Source organism: Taurulus bubalis, assembly GCF_910589615.1.
Source record: "Taurulus bubalis genome assembly, chromosome: 9".
In the NCBI taxonomy this organism is placed as follows: Eukaryota; Metazoa; Chordata; class Actinopteri; order Perciformes; family Cottidae; genus Taurulus; species Taurulus bubalis.
Window position 1 is genome coordinate 6,778,190 of NC_136597.1, and position 19,565 is coordinate 6,797,754.

The 19,565-nt window shown below is 44.5% G+C and overlaps 1 protein-coding gene across 1 annotated transcript in view; it reads right to left on the reverse strand.

Annotated features, from left to right (window-relative positions):
• znf423 (zinc finger protein 423) overlaps positions 1-19,565 on the reverse strand; it is a 130,798-nt gene that overhangs the window by 43,240 nt on the left and 67,993 nt on the right. The window contains exon 18 of the mRNA XM_079224106.1: positions 19,241-19,325. Within this exon, the coding sequence (XP_079080232.1) occupies positions 19,241-19,325 (85 nt within the window). The remainder of the gene's footprint in view (positions 1-19,240; positions 19,326-19,565) is intronic.

Here is a 19,565-nt window from a genome sequence, read left to right on the forward strand (position 1 = left end):
CACAGGCAGGGGGATGTGCTGAGCGAGGCAAGTATCCATGAGTAAGCATTTGGGTGAACGAGAGGTTAAAAAAGGAGAGAGAGGAATAGGGAGGCGGGGCTGGAGCTGCTTGGTCTGCTCGTCTTCTCTCAGCCCCGGGCTAAAGAGAGCCAGAGAGAGAGAGAGAGGAAGCAAAAGGCCAGCTTCTTCTCTGATGCAGTATTCTGTGTGTGTGTGTGTGTGTGTGTGTGTGTGTGTGTGTGTGTGTGTGTGTGTGTGTGTGTGTGTGTGTGTGTGTGTGTGTGTGTGTGCATAATTGTGCCTGTTTGTGTGTATGAATAATTCAGGTCCATGGAGAGGGCAGCCTGCTGCGGTAATGAGGAGGACATGCATTGATACCAAATATTGCTGGTGGGAAGCTATCGATCCAACAGCCGTTTGTCCAAACTTAAATCTGGAAGCCGGCGCTGTCTGCAGCCTTTACAGTGACTAATGGACAGATGAGCAGACAGCGAGACGGATAATAATTATGTTGGCATTTGTCTAATAAAGATGTGAAAATTAACAGAGAAAATTAAGACGGATTCAATGCCAGATAGTGTTCTACCGTGCCAAATTATCTGAAACAAAAAAAAAAGCACTCAAAGTTGAAGGTGTGAGAGCTCAGATTGCTTAGCGGCTGCCGACATGTCGACAGCACTAACAGTGTAAAGTGTTGAAAGGGCGAACCATTTTAACCTGAGGAGCAACCGAAGGGTGGGTGCTATACACTTTGGTTTGTCAAGGCGGCATCATGAGCTCAAAACGCCATATGAGAGCAGTGTGCGCTCACATGCACTAAAGGCGATGTCAACAACGCAAGGAGAAGATCGGATAAGAACGCACACAAAGAGCGAGCGGCTCCATTCTCTACTCAGGTAGACATTACTACAACGTAATAGTCGTTTGCTGCTATATTATTATTCAGAATGTTAAATAAAGCTCCTTTAAGGGTTACCGCCAATACACTATCTGGCTGTCTTTTTTCCATAGGAAGACAGGACATGGTGACAATTTTGAGGTTCAAACGCTGCTCTCGCATGAGATTAAATTTCCCACTTGGATAACTTTCTTAAATAAGTATTAAAGATTGAAAAGCCTATAAACTTTTCCTGACTTACGATACTTTCCAAAAAGTCCCAGTCTTCTTTCCTTGACTGAATACCTAATTTTGTTCTGATTGCAAATTAAATTCAATGAGCACCTTTTTTTCCCCTGCTACAGTAACGGTAACAGTTGCTTCACATAAAAGTCAGGTCAAATCAGGTGCATCGGGATGCTAGGTAGGCTAACGCTAGTCCTGGGTGACCTTGTAATAAACCCTACTATTTGTTATTTACCCCGAAGCCCTGGCCCCATTGTGGAAACCAGGCAGTTCCCGTCGGAGCTCACACGGGGAATGACATACCCAAAACCTCCATTTTCAATCCTCTCCTCGTCTTGCAAAACTTCTCATCTCCCTGTCCACACACACGCACACGCACACACACACACACACACACACACACACACACACACACACACACGACTCCCTCTCCTCTCTGGTGTCACAGTGTCAGATATTCCAGGTTAGGGAGAGCACTGGGGAAATTACACCTCTACCTAGGCCCCTAGCACTGAGCGTCTGTGTGTGTGAGAGAGAGAGAGTCCAGCAAATCTCACGGGTAAACCTGTTACCGCAGGGGAAGTGGACACACAATGAAGAGAGGGAGGCACTGGTGGGGGTGTAGGGGTAGATGATGGAGTGCGGGAGAGAGCAGCAGGGATTAAAAGAGGAGAGGACAGAGGAACTGAAGCCAACTAGACCAGGCCATTCAACCAGTCCCATAGCTGCATATTATGTGTGGGGAATTCACGTCGCTGAGGCCAAGATATTCTCTTCTCAGATCTATTACCAATTTAACGAGCATGTGAAGTAACCAATACAAATGGCTTGACATATACTTGTGTCCCCATGCATATATAGAGGAAACGCAACCATGAGCTGCCGGACATAAAAATGTATATTATGAATATAATGAAGTTCTGCAAGATAACAAGCACTTGCCCTTTTAACAAACTAGAGAGGTTTACTAACTAGCCCATCTAATAGTACGTCAACACACCTCAAGAACCACATAAGCTTATTTCGTGAAGACTCAAATACATTCTATATCAATATTTTGGCCCGACTAGGCCATTTGTAATAACTTTCCAGCACAATTAACAGTAATGTAATTGAGAAAGGGTGGTCCTAGGTGGAGTAACCACATATTGCATGATGAGGGTTGTAGTGGCTCCAGTGAATAAGAAGACCGATATATAAATTCTAAGAATGATTGTGTTATTTTCATTATAATGGCATACACCCATACTTAAATGAAGTGCTTTACAGTCATTTCTGTAAGAAAGGATTAGGTAAAAACTCTCCACAATGCTGTGTCAGTGCTAAACAAAGATCTGGCTCCACACTTTATCATTCTAGTATAAGGAGAGAGAAAAATGCACTGGGTTGTACTTCTATAAACCACACACAATCGTCTTGGGGCCAGGATGGTGCCTTATAGCGAAATAGATGGTGCAGACAGTGGATGGGGAGGAGAATGCCGCAATGACGCGTCCAATCGCTGAGTTACACGAGGTAAAAACTGAAGGTAGTTGGCCTCCTTGACTGCAATCAACAGGCTTAAGTGGCTTATAGACGGAGTCGTAGCTTGTCACATGGTTGGTCTTTAGCACCCGTCCATGTGACTGATGCAGGTGCTTTATTTCATGCGTCCTGTGGCACTAAAAGCATGGATTGAAAATAAAGTGGTGGGAGGCGTTTCCAGAACCTTTCCCGATTGCTTTTGGCTCTGTGGTAAGTCTGACACAAAGTGGAACGGGGAATCAAACCTTCAGTAACACTCCGAGCGGCCACAGCAGGCGCTGTGAGACTACACTCACCAATGCACACTCACAGACTTACACACTGAATGCCAAATGCACTATAAATACACACAATTACAGTACACATAATTACTGCCAATCACACCGTACTCACTCATTCACATGCTCTCTCTCTCTCTCTCTCTCTCTCTCTCTCTCTCTCTCTCTCTCTCTCTCTCTCTCTCTCTCTCTCTCTCTCTCTCTCTCTCTCTCTCTCTCTCTCTCTCTCTCGCACGCACGCACGCACGCACGCACGCACGCACGCACGCACGCACGCACGCACGCACACACACAAAGAGCAATGGTACATTGTTGACTGCTATTCTCTTGATTTCATGAATTGTACTTTGCCAATAAAGCATACTGAATTTAATTTAGAGAAACATGCCAGGTGAGGTGCAAGGCACAGCATCAATGTCCCCCTTTCCGCAACACAACAACATCCCAGAATGACGCAAAGTGATACTCTCTGCTGCCCACTAGCTGTCTTCTGCATGATGGCTAAATCATGGACCAGACACTGATGTGAACAGCCTTTCTGCTCTTCTCCTGAACAGCAGGAGAAGAGCAGAAAGTAACTTGATTAAATGTGAGACAGGATGCAAACTCAAAACACCAAGCATACCGGCGCAGGGCAGTTGCATCTAGGACACGCCCGACTCCTCAACTATAAAGAAAAAAACATCTGGATAGCATCCAAAAGCACCATGCATCAACACACACACACACATACACACACTCACACTATGCACACACTCTAATGAAGCCCCGGTAGTGACGAAGAGCAGCAGGGAGCGGCGCGGATCGCCGAAGACAAGTGTGTGTGAGCCTTCGTCGCAGAGTGTGTGTATGCATGTGCGAGCGTGTGCGTCTCCGGTGGGATAATTATGGCGCTCCTCGGCAGCTGAGCGTGCCAGATGTACTGGGAGAAGGAGGAGGAGGTGGTGGTGGGGGAGGAGGATGAAGTGGAGGAGGCGAAGGAGGCGCGGCGCAGAGCAGAGAGGGAGCCCAGCACCAGGAGCAATGCAGCGGGGAGCATACAGAGTGTTATGTGAATACATTAGTGTGAGTGTTGTGTATCTATGCACTGATGTGTGTCCGTGTGTGTGCCTGTACCTGGGAATGTTCTGCTGTGTGTGTGTGTGTGTCTCTCGGCATGAGTATTTCCAGACGGATGTCCATGTTAGTACGTACAAATACTGCGTGTGTGTGTGTGTGTGTGTGTGTGTGTGTGTGCATGCATTTGGCACGGCCAGTTTTGTTTCTTGCCATCCACCATTAGCAGGTTGGCTCCGTCACAAATGAGTGTCTCTCATGCAGGAGAGATGCAGCGCTGAGGATGGGACGGAGAACACGGGATGAGGAGGTGGAGGTGGGTTGGCGGGGAAGGAGAGAGCAGGGAGAAGGAAATCACAGAAGGGGAACGGAATAAAGTAACCAAGAGAAGAAGAAGAAAAAAAGTTCTGAAAATTACTTATTCCACCTCAACCAAATTACACAACAATACAATATTAGCATAATGATTGTAATTATCATTATGTTGTGGGTGGAGGGGGACCCACGTTGTGTTCGCGGCCCCACTCTGTGTCCAATCTACAAACCTGCAGTATACCACCAGATTACAAAGCCTTTAAACAGAACATATCACCACGTGATGGAGCGCTGCAGGTGAGCTGCTACACTGTGTCGGACATTGTGTGGGCACAGGCTGTCAGTGATTGATGCCCACATCGGCTTTTTTTTTGGTGACACAAAAAGGTCCAAAAAAGATCCTGGTTCCAGATCCTTTTGCTGCCCAAACAACCAACTCAATCAGAGCTTTGTAGGCAGGATTAAAGGGTAACTTTGACATTTTTTCGAACCCACTAATGGTAACAACGATTTCAGAAATCGAGTATTAAGCGAGAGCGCTCCAGACAGCAGCCGCTCACTGGCGGCAGTGTAATTAATCATATTGAGGCAATTTGGCACCAGGACTTCATGGCCACTAAGAGTGCTTGTTTTTGCCACTGACCGGCTCGGATTGTCGGATTGTCGTATTGTTGTAAATGTCTGACATGGATTGCTCCAGGAATAAGTCCTAAAAGCAGGGAATGTGTCGCTATCTTTGCACTTCAAGTCAATGTTTTTTGTTCACGTTTTTTTGTTAAGATGCACAAAATATATTCTGTGGTTAACACAAGATAAGGAGATTTTAACACTTTGTTTTACAATATCAAATTTGCCCTTGCAGCCTAGTTGTGTATACTCAAGCTCATGCGACCGTGGTGTAGTTTGTTTGGATCCTAACGTGAGCCTAATACTTCTGCCGTTTGCGTTCACGCTTCTAAATAGTATTAAAGTGGTGTTCATTTGTGAAGATAGTCTTGCAGATAGATGTAAATTGAGAACAAAATGTGTGTGTCTCGTTCAAAAAGAGACGTCTCGGTCCGAAATCTCGCAAGATGACGTGTTGCCAAACGATAGGGAGGCAGGGGGAGGGGGAGAGAGAGAGAGAGAGACTCCTGTGGATGCTGTGACCCTAATGATGTCAAGAGGGGGACCTGTTACTGCCCTATATTCAGATTTCACAGCCAGACTTCTCCTTGCGTGGGACGTAATAACAATCAGACCAGATCGAGCGTAAAGGTAAAGAATAGCGTTTTGTTTCTCTGTTAGGTCTTTGAGGCAAAAAAAACGTAATGTTAAACTGGCGCTGCGCAATTGCCCTTGCAGCTTGATTCGCGGGTCCCACAATACAGGACCTTTGAAAAAAATCTTTATCCTGAATAGTGTCAGGCTAAATAATGAAGTGAAAGAATGCGATACCGATAAAAGAACATCTGCCATAAATCATTTACAATGGATGTGGCCAGTTTCAGCTGGAATCTGCTGATTATACTGTTACAATGTTGATTAAAAGAAGAACTGATGGATCACTCACACACCTAATAAGATAAAAGCAAATACCTCACAGAGTTTCCTGCAATATATGCAAATCGATCGGTAAGGTAAAACATTGCATATTGTGTAAATGTACATACGGCTTAGAAAAGAAGAAAAAAACAAGTGTAGGCTGAAAGCAATAAAGGAAAGAAAGAAAGAAAGCAAACAAGGGAAAATGGATCTAAAGAAAAGGAGGGCAGAAAGTAAGAGATTCTCTCCTCCCTCGCTGGCTTTGTCACCTTGCTCACCCAAGGGGGTGGGGGGTGCAGAGCAAAGCACCTTGGGAAATTACTGAAACCAGAATGCATTGATTTGTCCAGGATGATGTGTGTGCATGCTTGTGTGTGTGTGTGTCTGTGTATGTGTTTTTTTGTCAGAAGGCCTTTGTACTGCAATAAAGAGAACAGCCTGGTCGACATCTGTTTAGAGACGAAAGATAAGAGCGACAGTGTATACCGTTGTTTCAACCTTTCTCTCCGCCTCGCTCGCACTCCTGCCTTCTCCTGTCTTCTGCCGTGTAATTAAGAGCCAAAGGAAACCCTTCAACCTCTCCCAGCATGGCTTCGCATCCCATCTCGTGCTGTGCTGTTGCTCGTCTTCAACCCATCTTGGCGTTCTCTCCAGGTGGCGTACGCTGCGGTCCGGCTGGAACGTGATTTCGGTGCACTTGTGAATCGACAGCTCGCGGTGGAGCTTACTGCTACTCGACATGATGAATCACAATATGTTATTTGGGATTTACCAAGACTGTCAAACTGAAACACACATGGGCTTTTTTTGATTTTTATTTTTTAGCCAATTTATTTTTTCTCATCTTCCAAGTCTTGTTTTCTCCCCCCTCTCTCACCCTAGCAGCTTGTAAAACCTTGACTGACAAAAAAACACTTGATCAGTAATGAACCACGACTGGCAACGGGCCCAAAATACACAGTGTGTATGCCAAGCACATGATGTGCGTATTCAAAGCCAGATTACAGTGAAGCAAGAATCCAGAAAACGATAATCGCATCAATGTGGGCTGCTAATTTAGTATTGCACTGATCATTTAGACAGTTGCACTGGATCCCCGTGTATGTGCCTCTTCTTTACACTGCAACATGGGTCACTGTTGGGTCACTACACAGCAAACAGTAATAGTGACTTTGTTGTTGTTTGTTGAGTTGATTTTTAACTACACTGCTTTACGTGTGTGGTCTGCATGGACAGCAGGGAACCAGCTGTCACATTATGACACAACCAAAAAGTCAAGAAATAGAAAAAAGAAAAGGTGCATTTAATTCTATAAAACGATGCAATATTATGCACCAAATTGGATATTGCATCATCATATCATTATTCAGCTCATTCACGCTACACATCAGCAGCAGCTCCGGAACAAATGATCGCTCTGTCCGAAACTGACGATGTGTGTAAATGAGCTGAAAAAAATGATATGATAACGTGATGTTGGAATCGTATACTTGCCGATAACCGATCGAACGTATTTCCGATCCTGGTATTGGAACAAAACTCTACACATCCAATTGTGTTCAACGGTTGACTGAGCGAACTGCAGTTTCATCTGTCCACCTACCAGCTGCTCAAAATACCATCGACACCATATAAAACTCCCACAGTGGACTGTGTGTGTGTGTGTGTGTGTGTGTGTGTGTGTGTGTGTGTGTGTGTGCTCTCCAGTTCTGTGTTTCTGTCTGTCTGTCTGGCACCGTCTCCTTCTTCTCTCTGCTGGTTCAAACAAGGCTAGCAAGGTGACCCTGAATCACAGGCTGTGTGAGTGTGCGCGTCTGTGTGTGTCTCTATCAGTGTGTGTTCACGTACACGTGCGCGCACACTTATCTGCATGCGTGTGTGTGTGTACAGTCCCAGTAATTAACACCAGCCACTAATGAAGTCCAGCTGCTCGGCAAGAGGACTGAGCCCGAGCCAAAATCTGCCAGAAATTGCTCTCATCCTCTGTGTGTCTCTCTCTCTCTCTCACTCTCTATGTGTGTGTTTGTCCTTCCGACACACTCTCCTTCCGCCTCTCGCTTCATTCTTGATCCACACCCACTCTCTCTCTTCGTTCCACCTTATTGATCTGCATTCAGTCGTCTCTTTTCTCGCTCGCCTATTCCCTCCATGTCCTCTGCAGATTGGTTCTCTGCATCCGTCCCATTCCCTCTCTCACTGTTCGCCCATCAGCATGAATCTGCTCAACTGCTCTGTAAATCGCTGCGTTTCTATCGACATCTTGTTTTCATGACATCTCTTGATGTCGTGTCATTCTGCCGATGTACAGCGTCACGTTTTACTCGTGTGTGCCCGTCTGTCCCTTCTCCACCTCGATCTGTTCCCCTCTATTCCATAATCTCACCCTCACATACCTGCTTTCTTCAGTTTCTAAAATAAAAATAAATAAAAACTGTATACATTTTCGACATAACACTGTTTTATATTTGGTACTTGGTACTATGTTTATGTATTTACATATAGGGGTTGAACTATGTTTTTTTACAGGGCAAGTACGATCCAGTTTCTATGAGTACCAAATCACGAAGAGAAGATAAATATCAAAGTTCATTAAAGGGTTGGTTTTCCTCACGTATCAAACAATGAGCTCTCTCGTATTCCTTCAGTTGCCAATTCAAACAAGAAAAAGGTACAAATACATTCACAAAAATAAAAAAGTTAATTTTTAAAGAAGATTAAATATAAAAGAATCCAGGTGAAGACTTGCTGCAGTCGAGCGGTGATCACATTTCTCTTTTATTTTGTTTCCTCCGGTTTCCTCATCTCTGACAGAAGTCTGCCAGTCTCTAGTTTCTCTCTCACATTTTGTTTTCGATATGGCCGACGTACTTCAATAGTCCGTCTGAACAATGACCTGTGTCCAAGCTGCCCCCCGTTCTCATTTGGCGCTCTCTTTTAAACGAAGCCCAGGTCAACCCACCTGCTGCGTTACATCACGGAGTTCTGAGAGGGTTTGCTGCATCCCTCTCCCACGCAGAACATGCAACTACGGTCACACACACACACACACACACACACACACACACACACACACAACATTCTCTTTGTTCACATACCCTGATAAATTGTCTCTTTTGGTCACACACACAGAAAAATATGCCACCGAGACACCGGTGGCAGTTTATCATGAACACACAATGCAGTATTTACGTATCCTGTTTAAAGCCACATCCTGATTACATTTCTATACAGGCCCGAGCTCCGTGTCCCACACACACACACACACACACACACACACACACACACACACACACACGCTACCAGCTGTGACAGATGTGCCTGTCACAGGAGAAAATGAATTCAGAATAGTTAGTGAATTAAGCAGGGAGTTAATTGTTGCTTGGCCCCTATTTATGAAGCGAATAAAGGCAAAGCGCCTTGTTTGTCTTGTGACAATTAGCCAGCAGAGATAGAGGAGGCCTGTGTGAATGATAGTGTGTGTGTGTGTGTGTGTGTGTGTGTGTGTGTGTGTGTGTGTGTGTGTGTGTGTGTGTGTGTGTGTGTGTGTGTGTGTGTAATTGTCCTGTTCTCTTTAGCAGCTGGTGCAGCCACACCTGGACGGGTTGAGACAGTAAAAGAGAGAGAGGAGGGGATAGCAAAGGAGGCTTTCAGGTACAGTATGGCACACAGCCCTCTATCTTTGGCCACCCTCTCAAATACAAACACCAACACACAGGGCTAATAAAGACATCACTCACACAAAGCAGACAACTTCTATCCATGAGTTAAGATAGCTGATGTTGCATGTACAAATATTCTCTGAGGCAAACTCTCTCTCTCTCTCTCTCTCACACACACACACACACACACACACACACACACACACACACACACACACACACACACACACACACACACACACACACACACACACACACACACTTTGTGTTCCGATGCCTATCCTGGTTGGGTCTCTCCCAGTCTATTTGTCAGTGTGTCCTATTAGGTTTCCAAACAGCTTGTAATGACTGGTAATAAACAGCAGAAGAAGAGGAAGGTAAATCAAGCGAGAAGACGACAAAATGAGCTCTCCGGGGGACCACCATGCTCCGAGCCTTTCAAAACACACAAACTGAAACACACCAACACTTCTGTCCTCGTGTTCATGCACAGCCAATAGAGCAGACGATGGCAGGTTATGGGGACTGACAGACGGCGAGCACTTTCTTTCAACGGTGTCAGAGGAGGTTAGGGAAGTAAATGTGGGGGTGAAACTGTGACAGGATGAACAAGGCATGGTGAGGGAATGCTGTTGATAAGTCATCGCCCCGTTCAACGCAAATCGCCGGCTCCATCACAGTGCGTGTGTCTTTATGCGTTCTGTCCTCCTCGCTTGGGGGTCGGGAATGCATGCGCTGGTTTTTTTCCACGTTGATTGAAACTTTTTACTTTTGATGACATGCAGTGCAATGTTGTAGTGCTATAGGGATACAACACACATGTAATATTGGAAGGGTCCGGTTCAGATTATATGTAAATACGTAAATGTGAGACTGTATGTATTGCATGTATTCAAATTTCCCGGATCAATTAAAGTTCAATATTATCTTCTTTTTTAAAACCAAGGCGCAAATGTAAAGCTCTGTTTTATAGTCCATTTTTTTAGACTTTTATCTGATGTATAATTCCTTTTACAACTTTATACCAGTAAAACTATTATCCAAATGACAGACACAGATTCCTGTATCTTCTTTTAGTTACATCTGCCGACATATGCCCCATCTCATCTTTCATCCTCCCATCCTTCCTCCTTCTCTCCCTCATCTAGCCCTCTGTGGTCCTCTCTCTCTCCCCCCCTTTCCAGTCCCTTGTCCCTTCATCATCGCTCCCTCCCTCCCTCTGGTGTCACGGCTCGCTGGCTCCAGGTGGCGAGGGAGGGAGGGAGGAAGGGATGTAGAGAAGGATGGATGGAGGGAGGGATGGAAGACAGGAGGGGGGGATGTGCTGTCATCTGTCCCTATGCTCATACCGTCACAGTGCAGACCAACATCCTGCTCGGTACTCTGCACAGTCAAACTGTTCGAAAATCTGGGGGGGTTTGCATCCTTTCTCCTCACTCCCGTTATCTAAACATCACGTTGAACTGAGAATAACATGAACAAAACGTGACTCAGGAGAGAGAGTTGCAATGCCAACGAAACACTCCATTAAACGTAAACTTTCCCATTAAGTACCAGTATTAAGGTGAGGTAGCGTAAATCTCTGCTCTGCTATAAAGAAATAAGTCACGGTGATAATAAATAGCTTTTTAGTGACTGGATTTCAATCAGAACTTGGCCATTCAAATAAATAATAAAAAAAAAATCTTCTACTTTTTAAATAAATTTGACTTTGTAACCAACATTATTATTTCCATGTATTAGACAACTGAATTATTGAATTGTGTACATGCATTATAAAAAGTAATAATACATTTAGTGTTCTGCTATAATGTGCAGTATAACAGGAGTGACACTGAAACATCAACACTGCTTCCATAAAATGGTCAAATGAGACGATTCCTTCTCAAACAAAGAGGTTGGCAAAGCATACATGAAATACTGCCGATAGTTATTCTTCTTAAAGCACCACTTTATGTTAAAATTACCATTGTGCTCTTTTTCTTTGAGGCTTTGGAAACACAAGATGTCATGCAATACAGCTTCATTTATCTCTTAAAGCTAAACTAAAGATATAAATACATCAAATGTTCACCCTACATTATATTGTCAGCAGTAATAGTAACATTAAAGATACTGACAGCAGTAGTATTTTGTGCTGGGTGAGTGAAGGGTGAACCGCTTTCCCCGCTTCAGATTTTTCTTTCGGAACACCAACTGATCGATGTGTTGAGAGTTAAGCACACTCCTCTGAGAAGACATGTCATCACTTGTGGTGATAGAAACTCTCCCAGAAAAGACACTTGTGACCGGGACAGGATTAGCAGTGTTCCGCCAATACTTCTTAGAAGGCTTCTTTATTTTGTTTTACACGCTGTCCACATTTTTATGGTACAAGGGAGGACAGACATTCTACGGTTCACTCTCGTATTTATGAAATGCTGCGCTGTGACATCCAGTACTACCGGTAAGCCCCGGGAAAAATAAAGGACGCGCCTCCTTCAGTCCGGAGCATTAGTGCAGACACAGGCGCAGACGCTGGAGTAGTCTGTAGCTTATTAGTTCAGGTGCAGCAGGGCAGAAGAGAACAACAACGTTGCTAGCCGGTGGCAAGGACACACACACACCCACACCCACACACACACACACACACACACACACACACACACGAGTGAACCCTCAACCACATTATCCACCTCCATTGACTCTAAAAGCTTCTTATTCGCCTCATTAAGTCTTCAGTGACACAAAGTAACCACACCAGACCCTGCTTACTACCACATACACATACATACAGATAGGTGTGTGTGTACGTGCGCGTGTAAAAGCAAAAAAGGGAGGGGGGAAGAGAGGGAGTGGAGTGTTCACACATCTTTCTGTGTGTGCACAGACGCACACAGGGGCCCTCGGGGCGGCTGCTTAGACATCAGCCCGGCATTACTAGTCAAGCGCATCACAGATTTGACTGCAGGCTAACAGACAGGCTGAATGCAGATTGACTGTTCTGAAATCGGCAGATAAGTGCAACCTCGAGGAACAATATCAAAGTGCTCTGAATTCACCCAATGCTTTGCACCACACAGTTTTCCGTCTGCAGAGGGCAGATTGAAAAGTGAAAGCGTCGGTGGTTCAAGTGTAAATAACCTGACTTCTTTCACGGCATGCTATTTGACGAGGATTTATTTAGAGTAAACTGATGTCGACTCTGCACACTCAGAGTCGACACTCTGCGCATGTATCTGGCCGACAGTTTAAAAGTTCTGGCCGCCCCCAAACCACTGATCATCAAATATGTGAAGAATGTGAATATAGGGAAGGCGTGGTAACACTAGAGTGCATTGATGTAAATAGGTAAGTAAAGCTCATGCTGAGGACACATCATTAGCCACCACACTCCACGGGGAGCACTTAGATCCAGGTGAGTGACCACTCGATACCTTCAAGGCATCTGTGTGCGTGCGTGTGTGTGTGTGTGTGTGTGCGTGCGGTGTGGTGTTTGTGTGGCTTGTATGAGGTGGGGAGGACAATGAAGCATGCAGCTAGCAGCAGGGATTGGGGTGAATGAGGAGTTGAGGTGAAGTGAGGGGTAATTGTGCAAAAATGTGGCTACAAAGTGTCAAATTCAAAATAATCCCCAAGGGATTCGGCGGAAAACAGTTTAGACTGTTTTTGTTATGCAAACAGATTTTCTGCTCCTGAGACATTAGTGAGCAACTTTGAGCCTGAGTTCGGCTGCTTCCAAGTTTCTCCACATCATGCAGTGTGGCTTCTGCACACGGTTGCTAACAATGTTGGATTTGGCAGTATCTTGTGTCCAATACTACAGAATCAAAGTCAATACATACCGAGCACTCATCTAGATATTAAAAAGCAGGAGAATGAAATGCTGATGGGCAGGCAGTGAGACAGCACAATGCTGCCTTGCTCATAGTGCGAGCTAAGGAGACAGAAAGGGGACAAACCTGGCCGACAGGTGGGCTCTTCTACGGGCCATCCAATAGGCAGGAGGGGGGAGAGCGGAGGAGAGAATGGGTAGGGTTAGTAAAACGTAGTGTGAACGTGGCGTGTGGGGGAGGCAAAAAGTTGATTCATACCTTGATAGTGAACACAACATGAAGCAGGTCTTTGCAACCTTTATTACCACCTTGTGTAGTGAAAGTATGGAAATGTAAACCTAGATCACCTTTATGTGGTGCCGGTGTGGCCTACAGCATGTAGTAACTGTAGAATACGGCCTACACTCTCAGCAGCGACAGCATAACTAAAGTGACACCTTGACATGTAATTAATGCTTGAAGCAGACTTTTTATTGCTGCCACAGCTGAAGGCCGCAGTGTTGGACAAAAAGGAGGTTAACAAAAAGGGAATGAGGGGGGGATTAGTAGGTCAGAGATGGGTGGAGAGTAATGGCTGGAGCAGGACATTTTTACCAAAGCTGTGAGTATGGCGAGACAGAGAGAGAGAGGATGGTGTATAATTGTCAGATCAAAGAAAGGGTTACAGTCAGGATGCTAATTGGAAATGGCACGTGTTTGCTGTAGACACACACATTATGTGTGTGTGTGTGTGTGTGTGTGTATGTGAGGAAAAGAGAGCGACTGTGTGCGTCTACATGTGTTTGAGAAGCGAGGTCTCATGCTGTGAAATCTAGACTGAGGTGATTAGTAAAGCATTAGTGGCTGCGTGCAACACTCAGAACATGCTGTCAAGGACCTTATTTAGGGATGTGTGTGTGTGTGTGTGTGTGTGTGTTAGTGTGTGTGTGTGTGTGTTCCTCACAAAGACTCCATTTTGAGTTGTAGGCTCTCAGAAGGAGGATACCTTTGCAAAGCGAGAACATTCTCATTGGTCATTGTGCACAGGAAACATACAGAGTCATGATTTATGTATTTATCGTCGTGCATTTATGTATTTTAAAGCAACAACAGAATTTTGTTTATATTGGTGGATTGCTTGAAAATCGGAAGTTGGAAGTCATGTTTTTGTTGTTCCTACATCACCGGTAGGACTTTTTGGGGGGGAAGGTGCTTTTTACAGGCCAAACTGGACAACGGACAGCACGCACACACACACACACACACACACACACACACACACACACACACACACACACACACACACACACACACACACACACACACACACAGACGTGACTGTCTTCACTTCACACAATCGCACAAGGAGGGAAGTTCTTCATGATGTGCAGCTGCACAGCAGAAAACAATAAAGCCTGCCAAAAAAAGCGCTGCAGTTTGGGTCCAAGGAGACATTCACACAAACAATGTACACAAGTTCATAGAATGAGACGAGGGGGCATCTTAAACAATTAGACCACACATTACAGAAGAGGGAACCATTGCGTTCCTTATGATCTCTATGAAGTCTTGGTGATGATGAAGTAGAACGGTATCAGGGTTATTTCACGGCAAAAGGTGTTTTAATTGGGCTGCAGATAGACATGAGGGGTGCGTTTTTTGTTTTTTTACTGAGCAGCTCTACACGCAGAGATAAAAACCCTGAAGTTTACTGTCATCCCTCTTCTTCAGTGCTGCCCTCCACCACCCTCGGCTCTGCCTCTTTCTCTTTTTTCCTGTCGTCTCTCATCTCTCCGCTCACCCCCCTCGCATCTCCTCCTCCCATGAAGTCTCCCCCCCAGTGTGCCCAGCCAAAAACACAAATAAATACCTTCTACATTCTCCTCTCATCTCTACTTCCTCAAGCCCTCCCTTCTCTTCCCACCTGCTCAGCAACGTTGGGGGCTAAAAAAAACGAACACACACAGCTCTGTGATTACACACACATACACACAGGTGGGATATGCCCTCCCCCCCCCCCCCCCCCCACACACACACACACATATACACAAACAATACAAAAACTTGGATAGAGTTCTTCTTTGTCTCATAGAAACAAATGAATGTACACTATAACTATGTTATACTGCATATATCACTGTATACTTATCCATACAGACTATACTTAACTATAAAATACAGAAGTTGTGATTCATACTGTGATCTGTACACATTACTTACTTAATGCACCATGCAGTGTATTGTACTTGTCCTTTTGTCTCATGCACAAAAGCACCCAAGAAAATCTCAAACGGCAAGCTACTACCCGGGGCATTTTTTTTCACTCTTTCTCTCACCAGTGTGTGGGAGGTGGACTTCAACTGTGTGTGTGTGTGTGTGTGTGTGTGTGTGTGTGTGTGTGTGTGTGTGTGTGTGTGTGTGTGTGTGTGTTTCAGTGTTGTAGTACTCGAGACCGATTCGGACCACCTTTGAAGATTTCGTCTCAGGTTCGAGAACATTTTGACTCGGCCTCCGACAACAATGACCACAACTGCGTAGACACCACTAAACAGCTTGCATTGTGGGGTTTATTTGTGAACATCGTTACTGTGTTTGCTCATAGAAAACAAAAGGAGAATTTCCACTCACTGCAGTGCCTTTTGATTATCAATACTTTTCTCCCGGTACACTTATAGATGGAGTTAATATGACAATAAATTAGGTATTATTTTTCATAACATTAATTTGAGGAGTGCCTTTTTTTTAAATGTTATCTTATTTTATTTATTTTAAGTGTGTAATGCAGTGTAGAACTCACCCTGCCTCAGTCTTGCTTATGGCTTGGTCTCGGTTTAAGTGGTCTCGAAAGCAACACTGGATTGTGTGTGTGCGTGTGTGTGTGTTAAGAGTGCAGGGACAGCAAGTGTATCACCATTATTAAATATTAAGAACCAATTTGGCTTTGCCAATTAATTTAAGGCAAGTCTGGCGTTCTACAGTGTTCGGATGCCGATGTCACATGGCGGTTCATTTTCGATATTTCAAGGTTTCATCTTGTAACGCTAACCCTACAAGTGAGATGTTTAAAAGATACATTTGAGGCTGGATGAGCTTCATGTGACAAGCTATAAGTCAGTATTAACATTTTCTCCGCAATCATATGAAACTCCTCCTTTCATGACCGCTATTTCATATAACAAAACCTGACCAGCAATAATAAACTTGACACCAACTGTCATCATTATTTATTGCCTCTAATACTGTTCACTTTTTTCACTTCTTTCTCAAAAGGTGCCACCCTTCTCAACTTTTTAAAATGTTCTGCTTTAAAAGACACGCAGAGAGTACCTTTGTCCCTTGCAGCCACTTATTTAAACAAAACAAAACGCACACACAAAAACAGCTGCTGGCAGCTCTGAAAAGTGGTTTGCAAATATATCATGTGGCTGTTATGCTATTGAATGTGGAGACACGGCATTTGGAAGCAAAATGGAAAAGTAGCATTGAATAAGTATGAGAAATACTGCTTTGGAGATACACAATAAGCAATAAGTAGTGAAAATGTGTTTGTGAAAACTGTGGAGCAGTGATACTTGTGACGAGTCCTCCTCAGCGCCACATGGATTCCTCTGTAGACTCCTCACTTTGACCCTCTGTTCCCTCTATCTGCTTGAATGCTGTCTCTCTTTCCCTTCCTGACAGCGTAATTAACAGGACCGTGGGACGCACCACATATTACCTATGGAGCAATGTGACAATCACGGTTCTGGACTCGATAAGCCAACAGCAAACTCCCTCCTCTCGGCTCCCTCAAACCAGTCGAAACGCGTCATCGTCACGGACTGGATGGGAGGCAGACCTCCTCACACCGGCTGTTATTTAAGACATTCTACTCCACGCACACGTTTCAGTTGCACACAGACGGGCAGGCGGGCTGAGAGGTCGTCTAATGCCTGAGGGTGTTTCACTGCACCATGTGAGAATATCAGAAGTGACACAAGCACAGGACCAGTGGTAGAATTATTGAATGTGAGTGAACGCCAATGGGACTAGTAGAGGGACGACGGCACCTTCACAGAGGTGATGATGGGAGGTGTTGTCATGAGAAAATGTGAGGATCAAGGAGAGGAAGAGAACTGAGGGGGACGAAGGGAGGAACAGAAAGATAAATGCCAGATACACTGCATTCAAATGTTGACTACCAGTTGAAACCAATTGCTGTACAATGACTATGTGATGTGATTAAAGCGCGCGGAGAACAACATTTAAGGCAGACAGTGAAAGGAAGAAAATGAAAGATGACGGAGAAATGAACACCTTCTTCTTGATCTGGTCATGTTCTCACCTCGAATGCTTTTCATTCCAAATAAGATCCTTGCTCCCTTCTTGTCCGGGTGGGGGCGTCGCAAATGTAATAATAGAAGGTGGGCAAAAAATAATCTGCCTCAATTTCATAATTAATCTGTGCTACGTTTTCACACAGTTAACACGTTAACCCAAAAGTGTCACCACTGTGCAGGGACGCGTGCGTATGTGTGTGTGTGTGTGTGTGTGGACAAAAACTGAAAGAATGAAAGGGAGTTGTTCCCTGAATGCAGTTAAGAGCAAGGAACAGTAGGTAAGAGATGGGGAAAACTATACGTGTGATTTTTTATGTGCGAGAGTTTTACCCCGTGTTTGTTGTGTTATGTTGGGTGTGTGTGAGACTAAGTGCATGACTGTGTGTGTGAGACTGAGTGCATGACTGTGTGTGTGTGTGTGTGTGTGTGTGTGTGTGGGGGGGGGGGGGGGGGGGGGGGGGGGGGGGGGGGGGGGGGAGGAAGTAAAAGTTACTCCAGCTGTACTTCTGTTTCAATTCTCTCCTCTACCGTCTCCAGACATTACTAGACGAATCAGAGCGATGTCAGCACACACACACACACACACACACACACACACACACACACACACACACACACCTCAGAGTACATCAGGTGACTATGGGAGTGCCTGTCAGGTCTGGCGAGAGGGGCTGGGAGTGGGGGGGGTGCAGAGCGTTTGCTCCCCAGAACACCTCGCAGGTCCACCTCGTTAATCTCCATGACGACAGAGATGCTAAGGCAGCAAATTAGTAGCGAGTTGAAAAAACTGTCACAGGGGAAGCTCATGAAAGAACATAGACTCCAAACTACAGAGGTAGTTTTTGAAGAAACACACACACACACACACACACACACACACACACACACACACACACACACACACACACACACACACAGACACACACACTCTCCACTTATAATAGCTGCACTCACAAACTGTTTTTATGTAACCTTTTCTCAGCCCTTAATATAATGGCTTCTCAATGATGAAACCTACCGATACATTATAATGCACAAGTAGTTTTAAATGCACTATATTGTTCCAGGAGTTCAACAGTATATAAGGGGCTGTTGTGTTGTGTATATATTGGAGGTGCCTACATTATACGGTATATAAAGTAATACAGCATATATAGATAACTTTCTCAGTGTTAATTTGCCACATCTGCAGCACATCAGAGCATAACATGCTACGTAGTAACAACTATAAACCCTCACATTAAGTGATTATAACCAGGAGTTTCTTGTTCAGAGTGTTTATATGTTATTTGTCACTGTGGCTACAGAAAGATGTGTCTTGTTTTACATTTTGTCTATGAAGTTTTATCTGTAATGTTGACTGTTTTCTGTCAAGATTTCCAAGATGTAGCCAAGGGGTACATTGCACAACAGCTGTTCCAGGCAGCCCACAAGTCCAAAAAAAGCTCTTCATTTCACTTGTTTGTCTCACACCTTTGTGTGTTCAACAGTGTGCGGGAAGAACACAATTGCAATAGTAGCGGTGTCAAACCGCGAGGTGGAAAAAAAACACAAGACGAGACATTCACAGTCACTGATATGCATCACCAACACAGACACTCTCACTCACACGAACACAAACAGAGTGGAAGAGCTGCGTCTCACTCACCGATCATGTGATTAGCGACATGAATCTGGATCTCCCTTTCCGTCTCAAACGTCATTTGGCATTTAATACACTGGTAGGTCTTTTTCTGGAAGATAAAGACACAGGAACGCCAAACAACGTTATCTTTCGTGTGAAAAATGCAAAAATACAAAAACCCATATCATATCTGAGTGTCTTGACTGTGAAAGCATTATAGTTTCTTTAAAAAAAAGTTTAAGATTTTGTTTTGTTGATTAGAAAAATATATCTAATCATATTGTAGCCATAGTAACGATTTACCTGCAAATAGATAGAAAGTAAACCTTGAGCTCAATGATGGAAAAGG